A 12172-nucleotide genomic window follows, 5' to 3' on the forward strand; every position below is an offset into this window, starting at 1 on the left:
AAATTGTTTATTTTTATTATTCTGATTTCATCTCAAAAACTGAAAGATTTTGAAAGTTATTAAATTATTTTTTACTTATAAATCAACATTTGTTCATAAATATTATTTATATTTTTACCATAACACTGATACCCTAAAACTGCTTTTCATACACCAAATTCATATTTTCGTACATTTACAGCTGACAATCGATCAATATTAAGCAGTCGGGATGCTTTCTTCCAATTTTAATTTGGTGAATAAAACTGTGTATGAAAATAAATTTTTAACTTTTTAAGTATCGTAATGCATATATTAAGCAGAGAAAACAGTAAAGTTTTGTGTGTAGTAACATAGTAGGTCAGATAAGGGCGTCAACATGGTTCTGGGGATCGGAGATTCAAATCCGCGTGAATCCCAGGAATTTTCATAGAAGTCTGAACCGGATAAATTGGGTCCCGTCCCTCACTTTCCAGTCGTCCCATCGTGAGCCACCTAGCTAAACCCATGATAAGCCTGGAAAAAAATCCCCTAGTGCTCAAAGGATGAGGAAATAAAAATGGAAAAAAAAAGTATAGCAACATTAGAACTTTGTTGCTGTTAAGAACAAATCATACAGGAACACTGAGTGGAAAAAGTAGGTTTATTGACACAAAAGAATATGCATTTCGGGCTTAACGCCCCTCTTCAGTCCTCTTATATCAAATACAGTGGTGCCTCGTATAACGTACGCTGCGAACAACGGACTTTCCGTTCGGCAGTTACGTGAGGCGAATAATGGACTTTCTGCGAACAAGTGCGAATGATGTTTCCACTCTTTTGCCGTTGCCAATGACAATCTGCTATTTTTATAATATATTAGTATTATTAGAATATATTATTAGNGAGGGTTGGGTCGCTGACACCTTTCCCTTTCCTCTGTTAAAACGGGCAAGGAACAGTGATTTTAATGGTTTCCAGATATGGAGAACAATGTATGGTGACACAAAGTGCAAGTTTCGTAGAAAGGTTTTTCTACGGTTTCCAAACCTTTCTCACACAAGGAAAAATGGGTTAGGAGACATTGGGTATAACTTTATGGAACTAAGGAGGGCGGTAGGCTCGAAGTTTGGTAATTACTGGGTTAAATGATATGACAACTAATATTCTCCAGATTTATTCAATATCATACAGAATAACGTTATAAAATCAATTACTGTAATTAAAGTTTGCAACAGATAAAATCTACTTAATGCGTATTTTTCCCGGCTCTGTTATATTAATATAGAATAGAGAAAATGACCCCTTCAAGATTTTTAATTTTTGGGCTCAGAGAACCTTGAATCGTCGAGGGAAAAAAATCGGAGGTTTTTCCACTTAAGTATAGATGTAGAGAGATAGTGCGTGTGCGGGGAACGATTTTGTTCACCCTCTTTGAAGCTTAATAACTTGTGCTTTATGTCAAAAATTTCTGACATTTTGCAGGGAGTTTTGTATATTAGGGAATTGATTCTATTAAATTTTGGTAGTTAAAGACGATAGGGTGGGGCGTTAAAGGGTAATCGTGTGTTATATCTGGAGTAAGATAGGAGTTAAGGACGATTTTCCTCCTTATTAGCATTTACAATTTTTTTTTTTTATAAAACCCATCCCTACTCTCAAAATTAAGCTTTTTGCCATTTTATAATAATTAAAATATATAAAAAGTTCTTTTTAATAAAATATAACAGATGGCGCCACACGTAGTTTTAAATATTGGGAAAAGTTAAACAACTTGTTACTGGATTTTTTAAAAACTTGCATAACTTAATTGGCGGAAACTGTAAATATTAACTTCCTCAGCTTGTTACATTAAAACACGTTAGTTGACAAGCACCATATTACATTACATTAAGGATAGAAACTGATGGATATTCTTACACACTTTATGCTTTATAAAATTAAATAGATTCCTGCAAAAATTACAACAATATTGTAATATACTTTTTAGGGCAGTGTCCAAATTATTAAAATCAAATGTGTTTGGTTTTATGTATTCATAAAACTTTATGCAAAAACATGACTATTTTAAAATCAATTTATTGATCAATAAAACATCTTAACCATTATTTCTCAAATGATTGGAAAGGGGATGATGATGTTAAATTCATTATTATACAAAAAGTAATTTATCATTTTAAAGAATCATAATATCAGCAAATTTAAGAAATCCTGTCACATTAAAAATAATATAAAAGATTCCATACAAAACGTGGTTAAAGAAGTTAAATTATCATTAATTATATTTACCTGTCTTTAACGTTCTGTATCGTAAATTTCTTTGCCTATGTCCAAATGTATATTGATGGCACCAACTTTTCAAATTTTTATTTGGGCGATAGGTCACAGGATATTTTAAAGTCTCTCTACATCTTAGCTGAGGTAAATTAACAGTATTTGGATGAATACTTAAAACAGAAATCTGACAATATTTTTCATATTTTTTCACTAATTCAGTACTTTCTTTTTTTGTTAATTGTTTTCGACATGAATCAAGTGCATGACGGCCTAGAGGAGAACATAATTCTGTCTCTTCAAATATTTTAATATTTTCTAACATATCTATGCAATGATGTTTATTACATGCTTTTGTTCTTGATATTTTTCTCAAAGGAAAAATTTTTTTGAGTTGTGAAACTGATCTGGTTTGGAGTTCTTTTTTCTGTATTAAATTTAAAGACTGGAGAAAAGCAATATCATCTATACATTCATCTGAAGGATCTTCAACTTCTGATGATGAGGATGATGATGAAATGAATGAAATGTTGTCCAAATCCTCATCGATAGAATATGAATTTTGCCTATAAATTAAAAAATAAATTATTTTAGTAATTAACAAATTTGATATAAAAAAACCAAGCAAAAATTAAAAAGCTATTAAATTAAAATAAAATAAATTCTCTTTATGAAATGTTTAAAATTTTCCCTTATTTAACATAACAGCATGAACTTAACAGAGTAAAGAAATAGATACAGTAAAAGATTGATATAATAGACCACCACAGGACTGAAGAAATTGTTTCCTTTTATTATAAAAGTCCATTTTATTGTGATTACTTGTTATTTTGACTTGTCTGTTATATCAAAAAGTCTATTACTATACAGTAGAATCATGTTAGATATCGATAACAGATCCAGAGAAAATATCTGTAGTTATTGGATGTTTTCTCCAAGTCCACAGGCCAAATCAATGTATTTTTATCTCATTTCAGTGGATCTTTATTGCAAATATAAGGGGATTCTACTGGTATATAGTAATATCAACTTGTCCATTACTGTATATTGATATTATGGACAAAAGTCAATTACATAGATGAAATTTCCTTTGTAAAGTATATAAGGCAAATTTTTATTAAACTTGTAAAAATAATGTTTCTATCTATCAGTCAAGCTAAAGCTTTTTATTTTCTTTTATGATCTACAGATTTGCTTTACACAACAAGCCAAGACTTGTGCTCAAAGAGAAAACTAAACCAAAACTGAATAAAACTAGTCCATGAGAAAATGAAACAAAAACTAATAATGTGAAAATCTACAATAATAATTAAAAATGAATTTATTTACAAAAATAATAATAAATTAAATAAAACGAAGACTAAAAAGTCCATAATAATGAAAGGACAGTGCTCTGTGGGATCTGAAAAATAGACCATAGTAGCAGGAGTCCGTTATAGTGAATAGTTTTCTTATAGTTTTCCTATACTTTGGCCAGACTGATATTAGCCATCCATAATAACACAATGTCTGTAATATCTAGTTTTTACTGTAATTTATTTATTTTCTTTTGGCATTGATGTTTAAATTTCCTGTTAAATTTAAGCTCACTTGTTATAAAATATTTGAAATTTGTTGATTTTTAAATTCCAAAAACTTGATATATTTGAAACAATTTTTTAAACTCAAATTTGATTTTCAATCTATATTAACTTTGAATATAGTCCCTATATAAGAAAAAGTTAAACATCCTGAATTAACCTAATGATGAAAATTGAAAGGAGTCTACTTGCAGAATAAAGCATTGTAGAATTTTAGTTGGTTGAGGTTTTTGGCACAAGCTGTACAGGCTATGCTGCACCATGCTATATGGTGGGCGTTACAAAAGGGTCATATATACATATATTAAAAAATTAACAACAAATAACAAGCATATATAACAGTACAAATTAACAAAACAACGAGGTATGTAATAGTATATAAATAAATAAATAAATAGATAAGTAAATAATTAAATAAGTAAATAAATAAATAATCAAATTTGTTTATAAATATTAGTCACTTTCAGAAAGTCCAGTAACTTATTAACATTTGGCCTAGGGCCGAGAATCCCTGTCAGACAAGCATTTCCAAAATACTGTCTACACCTCGTCTCTAAGGTAGAACAATTGCACAGTATGTGCTTCACACTTAGAAAGCAGATGCAATACTCACATACTGGCTGGTCTTCACCCTTCAAAAGGTGTTGATGAGTCAACCGAGTATGCCTGATTCTCAAACAAGTAAGAATAACTTCAGATCTCCTGTCATACTGTTTATTACATGTCCAATTCTCTATCATTGCTTTTATCTCGTGTAGTTCATTGTAGATTTGTGCATTCCACATATTTTGCCATCTCTCCGCTAGTTGTTTTTTAACAACTAGCTTCAAATCACCTCCTTCAATAAACATTGTATGCTGAGAAGGACTTGCTGACTTTGCATCTGCATCAGCCTTTTCATTTCCTCTTATACCTACATGGCCTGGGACCCAACAAAATTTTATAGATAAATTCCTCACAAGAACATAGCAAATCAGATTATGGATTTTAATCACTATAGAGTTCTTAGGTTCACACAAGATCAAAGCCTGAAGTGCACTAACTGAGTCAGTGTAAATCACGCAGCAATGACGACCTTTCCTATCTATATACTTTAGGGCTAAATAAATAGTATGCAACTCCACAGAAAAGATGGAAGAATTCAGTGCTATTTGTTCTGCCACAATTTCATTTTGGCAAACAAAAGCTGAGCCAACATAGTTATCTGATTTAGATCCATCAGTGTATATAGGAATTAAATTCCTGTCACAGTGTTGAATTTCTGCAAAGTGCTATCTATAGACATAGTCTGGCATGGTTTCTTTGGGAACTGCTTTAGGCTTAAGTCAACATCTATCACTGGAGTTGACCATGGTGAAATACTATTAACCTCAATCTGTGAGATGTTGCTTGTGTCCAGGTCAATCATGCTGCTTACATTCTCGATTCTTATGTCAAATGTAGGGACACAACTCGTCCAAGCTGCAAATAACCTTTTCAGCTGAGTATCTGAACTATTAGCTGAAAGTCTATTCAGAGATTTCTGTTTGATGTAGTAAAAAAGAGAACTGTTCTCTCCTGAGAGATAGTGGAGGCTCATAAGCATCCACATACAAACTTTGAACCACAGAAGTTTGAAATGCACCAGTGCACAAACGCAGTGCTTCATGGTGGATTGGATCCAGCATCTGAAGAGTAGATTCTCGTGCAGAGCCATAAACAATGCATCCATAATCCAGCTTTGAGCGGACAAGGGCTCTATAAATACTGAGCATAGAACATTTATCTGCTCCCCAGGATGAGCAGCATAGTACCTTTAAAAGGTTCAGAAATTTTAGATATCTACTCTTCAAATTGCACAAGTGTGGTAAAAATGTCAGTTTAGGGTCAAATAAAACTCCCAAAAACTTTACCTCATTGACCATTGGGATTTTAACCTGATTTAAGTGAATTTCAGGGTCCAGGTGCAAACCATGCCTTCAGCAAAAGTGGATGCACGAGGTCTTCTCCGTGTTCCATTGGTCTTGGACCAATTGTCTATATAATTTAGGGAGGTTTGCAGTTGTCTCTCAATAAAACTCATGTTACTAGACTGGCAGGAGATCTGAAAGTCATTCATGTACAGAGAGTGTTTCACACTGGGAGGAAGACAGTTAGCTATACTGTTTATTTTAATTAGGGAACAGAGTCACATCACACTCAAAATAAAGCCTTGAGGAACACCTTCTTGCGTGAAAGGCCTAGATAAAGTGTTGCCCATCCTGACATGGAATCTTTGATTCTGTAGGAAGTTTTTTATATAAATTGGTAAATTACCCTACAATCCGAATTGGTACAGATCATAGAGTATCCCGTATCGCCAACAGCAATCATAGGCCTTCTCTATGTCAAAAAAACACAGACACTAAGTGATGTCGTCTAACAAACGCTTTGTGTATAATGTTTCTAGGTTTACTAAGTTGTCCATCATACTTCTGTTCCTACGAAAGCCACTCCGATGTGGTGAAAAGTAGTTCTTTTCCTCTAGGAGGAACATCTGGCGTTTGTTTACCATCCTCTCAAAGAGTTTACAGAGACAACTTGTGAGAGAGATTGGTCTGTAATTAGAGGGATTCTTGCAGTGTTTACCTAGCTTGGGAATGGGAATAATAATAGATAGCCTCCAAGAGTCAAGAAAAGTATGTTCTGTCCATATTCTGTTAAACAGATTCAGAAGATTACAAAGACAAAGACTCCAAATTGTTTGACAGGTTTTAAATCACGCTGTAGTGGATTTTATCTGGGCCTACAGCAGTATTCTCTGTGCGAGAAATCCCCGAGCTGTTTGTAATTCGATTCCGGTGAATGGCACATTATATTCTTCATTAGATGAGGAATAGAAATTTAAATTTTGTTTTTCTCTTTGGGCTTTATAAGCTTGAAAATTCCTAGTATACATTATACTGCTGGATGAAAAAGAAAATGTTTCACCCAACAAATCAGCAATACCCTGTATATCACTGATTATTGTGCCATTATTTTCCAGCATGGACAGAGCATGAGAAGCATATTTCCCATTAATTTTATGGATTTTATCCCAGACTACTTTTGAGCTAGTGGAAAGTGTTATGCTAGAAACATGCTTCCTACAAGAATCCCTTTGGCTTTGCCTCCTTATTCTTCTGTCATTTGCGTTTGCTTTTTGGAAAGCTATCAAATTGTTAGCAGTGGGAAATTTTCAGAAGATACCCCACGGCTAACAATTTGATAGCTTTCCATGCTTTCTTTTGTTTTTTAAATGCTGCCTCGCAATTCTGACCCACCATGATTTTGGCTGCTTTGGATATCTGGCTGATGTTTTTCCCATTGTTTTTTCAGCTGCCTGAATAATACTGGTAGTGACAACTTCAACTGCATCATTGATATCAGCAGTATTGACCATTTCCTCAGAGATGTTGGCCAAAGAAGAGAATGCCAATCTGCCAAAGAAAAGGCCAATCTGCCATTTCAAGTTTCCAGCATGGTAAATGGGCTGTTTCACAGCTTTTTCTGCCTTGGTATTTTAGAAATATTGGGAAGTGGTCACTAGAGAGTGGATTAGATCCAACCTCCCATCAAAATGCTGAAAACAGGTTTGGACTTGCTAAGGATAGATCGATGGCAGTGAAAGTTCTTGTTGAAGCATGGAAGTATGTCACTTCTCCAGTACTAAATAAATATAGTTGGTGATTGCCTATGAATCTTTCGTTGGATCTGCCTCACATCGGATTTTGACTGTTGAAATCACCGAGTAAAAGAAATGGAGTCGGCAGCTGTTCAACCAAGGCATCCAACTCATCCTCATTGACTCTGACATCTGGTGGCAAGTATATAGAACAAACTGTGACAGTTACTCCAATAGAAATTCTGACTGCCACAGCTTGTAAATCAGTTATTTGTACCAGTAAGGATGGGGTGTGATTTGAAACTACAATAGCCACACCTCCACTGGCACAGTTGTGGCTATCATCATCCTTGCGGTAGAGATTGAATCCTTTTAAAGTAATTCTTTCTCCAGGTTTCAGATGGGTCTCCTGGAGTGCCACGCAGAGAGATAAGGTAGATAGATGATGTCAAGTGTTTAATGTCAGAGAAGTTGTTGCGGAAACCACGACAGTTTTATTGGATTATTTTATAATTCATTATGTGTTTGAGGCAGCATTTTTAGCAAGGTTATTCTTCTATTTTTTCACAAAGTTATTTCACAGTTTTTCTTTTGGAGGTGATGATGATGGTGTCATCACCTTATTAGTCTTTTCATCAGAGAAGTCAAAGAACTCACTCATAGACTGAGTTTCCGATTTTTTAGATTTAGAGAGGGCTGCATTCATTCTTTGTTTATTAAGTGGGTTCTTACTGGCTTTTTTGGAACCCACATTCCTAGTTGTTACCTCTGTTTTAGGTAAGAGTGGTTTTGTCTTGTTACTTTCTTTTTCTGTTGCTTTGGTAGATGGCAGACATTTTTCATGGGGAGTCAGAGATTCATTTGGTGAAGCAGAAATGTGTCTGAACGCCACGTCTTTGTGGATTTCAGAACAGCAGCAAATGTCTTCTGTTTCACTGGTGCACTTAAAGTGACCATGCGATGTGCCTCCGGGTAAGATATATTATTAACAGTCTTCAATCGCTGAATCTCTCTCTCTCTCTGCCATGCAGTGAATTTTCGGGAGTAGGCAGGATGGAATCTTTGCAGTTTACACAGCATGGAGAACTTGTGCATTCAGTACTCTCGCGGTCTTCAATTCCACACTGTGCGCATGCTTTTTTTCCTCTGCATGATGTTTGTGAGTGTCCAAACTACTGACATTTAAAGCAATGCAGCGGATTTGGAATGTACGGGCAAACTGGGCACGGAGTTATCCTGCTGAAACAGAAGATGGCAATGTTGGTTTGTTGAAAGTCAATATAAGGTGTTTTGTTGGTATCGACTTGCCATCTCGACGAATCAAAATTTGTCGAACAGCACTGATACCTTGGCCTGAAAGACCAATCTGGATATCTGATTCTTCCTCAGAAATCAGATCGGTTTCAGATATCACACCACGTGATGAGTTCAAACTTGTGTGTGGTGTGATGGGTGACCATTATTTCTCCTAGAGGCTTCGTTTTCAGAAGCTTTGCTGACTGTTGAGGGGAGGCTGCTTCTACAAGTAGATCTCCTGACCTCAATTTTTGGACTTTTTTAAAGATTTCCAATGTCAATTCAAACAATTTTTGAATCAAAAAAGGAGAATGTTTAGATAGAGGTGTTTCTCCTGCAGCATGAACAATAAGGTAAGCTGGTTGATTGGAAGAAATGACATCCTTCGGTGGTAATGCGTCAGTACATGTTTTAGGTTTTAGTGAATCCATATTTAGAGATAATTATTCAGTTCCTAGTGACCCCACCCACCATGGGGCCCAACAAGGGGATGCCGCCACATGGAAGACTACCATAGACCGTCACACCAGGGTTTTCCAGGAGCTATACCCTCACAATGCAGTCGAGAAGAGCACATTTTGTCTGACGTGTCTGCCTGGTCTGCATCGATCAGTTGACTCCAGGCCGAGATCAAGAATGACTCAATGACCAGCTGACTGACTCAAACAGCCTGATTTGAGTCTCCCGTTTATCCGAAGCAGGGGCCGAAGCAGTGTGTTGGGGATGTTATGTTGCCCCTCAACTACCAGGATACCCCTTTCCGGCATACGGGACACCAAGCATGGCAAACACATGGGTGGGCGTTCAGATCCCAGAGATGGTAAAGAAAAATTACTAAACCATCTCTGGGAGGTCCTCTCACCACGGAAAGGAACCCACATCAAGGGGCAGAATTTTAGAGATTAATGTTAAGGTTTTTTTTAACTATTTTTACTTTGAAAAAATATCTATATTTACAGCATTTACACTTCAATGAAAACTAGAAAAAAAAATTACATTTACAAAACTAAAAAAACTCGTGTGTGTCACCACATGTTGATTAAAATGTGATCAACATTAAAAATCTGTGTTGATTCTGAGAGGATAGAAAAGGGCCCACCAGTGACCAAGCAGTTCTGTTCCCTGAACACTGGGAGTTCAATTATGGATTTGCACCTCATAAGGACAGGCTGGCCACATGGAGTTTTCTGGATTTTCTCCATGTCTGTAATGCTTGAATAGGGGCAAGTTACCCTTAAAAATACCTCCTAGAAGGCATCGCCCTAGGCAGATTGCCCAAGTGTTGCATTGCCATAACTTAATAAAACAAACAAAACAAAAAGAGGATAGAAAATAATAAAAATTCTGAACTAGATCCTGTCATCAATTCTATCAAAGTAAAAAATCAGATATATCAGTTTCTTTCTCAGATTTAAGTTACAATAAAGTAAAAAACATTTATTTTTTTGTTTTAAGTTGATCCTGTAAAATTACATGGAAAAAGCATCTATGATTTGTTCTGGTGAATCCAAGAATACTACATACACACAAACTTTTTATTGACACTTTAAAATATTTTTTAAACGTTTTTGCCAATTCAATAATTTGAAAACCTATTTTCAAACTTTAAAGTTTTTGCCTGTAAAACTAATTTTTAATGAAAATGTTTTCAATTTTAAAACAAGCATATTCAATTAAAAATAACTAATTAGATTAAATTATAGAAAGCAGTTGATAATTGATTTTTTTGCAATTCTCAGCTACTTTATTTATAATTATGATTCTAGCTTATTTACTAAGGAACTAAAAACAAAAGCCAGAATATAGTTATTTGAAAATTCTAACAATTTTTAAATCAAATAGCCATAGTTATCTGAGCATCTTGCCTTAAAACTAATTGATCATAAGTAATATCTTACCTATTTTTAAATGATGAACAGCCTCTAGTTTCTTCATTTAAAAATCTTTTAGAAGCTAAAAATAAAATATATACTAAATAATGCTATCACTTTATTTCAAAAACTAAGTTCATTTCATTAAATATTCCATATACATTTGTCCTTGTTGCGGAAACCACGACAGTTTTATTGGATTATTTTATAATTCATTATGTGTTTGAGGCAGCATTTTTAGCAAGGTTATTCTTCTATTTTTTCACAAAGTTATTTCACAGTTTTTCTTTTGGAGGTGATGATGATGGTGTCATCACCTTATTAGTCTTTTCATCAGAGAAGTCAAAGAACTCACTCATAGACTGAGTTTCCGATTTTTTAGATTTAGAGAGGGCTGCATTCATTCTTTGTTTATTAAGTGGGTTCTTACTGGCTTTTTTGGAACCCACATTCCTAGTTGTTACCTCTGTTTTAGGTAAGAGTGGTTTTGTCTTGTTACTTTCTTTTTCTGTTGCTTTGGTAGATGGCAGACATTTTTCATGGGGAGTCAGAGATTCATTTGGTGAAGCAGAAATGTGTCTGAACGCCACGTCTTTGTGGATTTCAGAACAGCAGCAAATGTCTTCTGTTTCACTGGTGCACTTAAAGTGACCATGCGATGTGCCTCCGGGTAAGATATATTATTAACAGTCTTCAATCGCTGAATCTCTCTCTCTCTCTGCCATGCAGTGAATTTTCGGGAGTAGGCAGGATGGAATCTTTGCAGTTTACACAGCATGGAGAACTTGTGCATTCAGTACTCTCGTGGTCTTCATTTCCACACTGTGCGCATGCTTTTTTTCCTCTGCATGATGTTTGTGAGTGTCCAAACTACTGACATTTAAAGCAATGCAGCGGATTTGGAATGTACGGGCAAACTGGGCACGGAGTTATCCTGCTGAAACAGAAGATGGCAATGTTGGTTTGTTGAAAGTCAATATAAGGTGTTTTGTTGGTATCGACTTGCCATCTCGACGAATCAAAATTTGTCGAACAGCACTGATACCTTGGCCTGAAAGACCAATCTGGATATCTGATTCTTCCTCAGAAATCAGATCGGTTTCAGATATCACACCACGTGATGAGTTCAAACTTGTGTGTGGTGTGATGGGTGACCATTATTTCTCCTAGAGGCTTCGTTTTCAGAAGCTTTGCTGACTGTTGAGGGGAGGCTGCTTCTACAAGTAGATCTCCTGACCTCAATTTTTGGACTTTTTTAAAGATTTCCAATGTCAATTCAAACAATTTTTGAATCAAAAAAGGAGAATGTTTAGATAGAGGTGTTTCTCCTGTAGCATGAACAATAAGGTAAGCTGGTTGATTGGAAGAAATGACATCCTTCGGTGGTAATGCGTCAGTACATGTTTTAGGTTTTAGTGAATCCATATTTAGAGATAATTATTCAGTTCCTAGTGACCCCACCCACCATGGGGCCCAACAAGGGGATGCCGTCACATGGGTGACTCCCATAGACCGTCACACCAGGGTTTTCCAGGAGCTATACCCTCACAATGCAGTCGAGAAGAGCACAT

At 35.3% G+C, this 12172-nt stretch overlaps 1 protein-coding gene across 1 annotated transcript in view; it reads right to left on the bottom strand.

Annotated features, from left to right (window-relative positions):
- Positions 1-1720: 1720 nt before the first annotated feature.
- The window catches only part of LOC111624238, a 64791-nt gene continuing 54339 nt past the window's right edge, over positions 1721-12172 (bottom strand). Inside the window, exons 3-4 of the mRNA XM_023367053.1 lie at positions 10629-10683; positions 1721-2798 (exon numbers count right to left, since the gene is read on the bottom strand). Coding sequence (XP_023222821.1) covers positions 2234-2798; positions 10629-10683 — 620 coding nt within the window. The 3' untranslated portion in view covers positions 1721-2233. The remainder of the gene's footprint in view (positions 2799-10628; positions 10684-12172) is intronic.

This window comes from Centruroides sculpturatus, unplaced genomic scaffold, assembly GCF_000671375.1.
Source record: "Centruroides sculpturatus isolate CEXI.00-Female unplaced genomic scaffold, Cexi_2.0 scaffold61, whole genome shotgun sequence".
NCBI classification, from domain to species: domain Eukaryota; kingdom Metazoa; phylum Arthropoda; class Arachnida; order Scorpiones; family Buthidae; genus Centruroides; species Centruroides sculpturatus.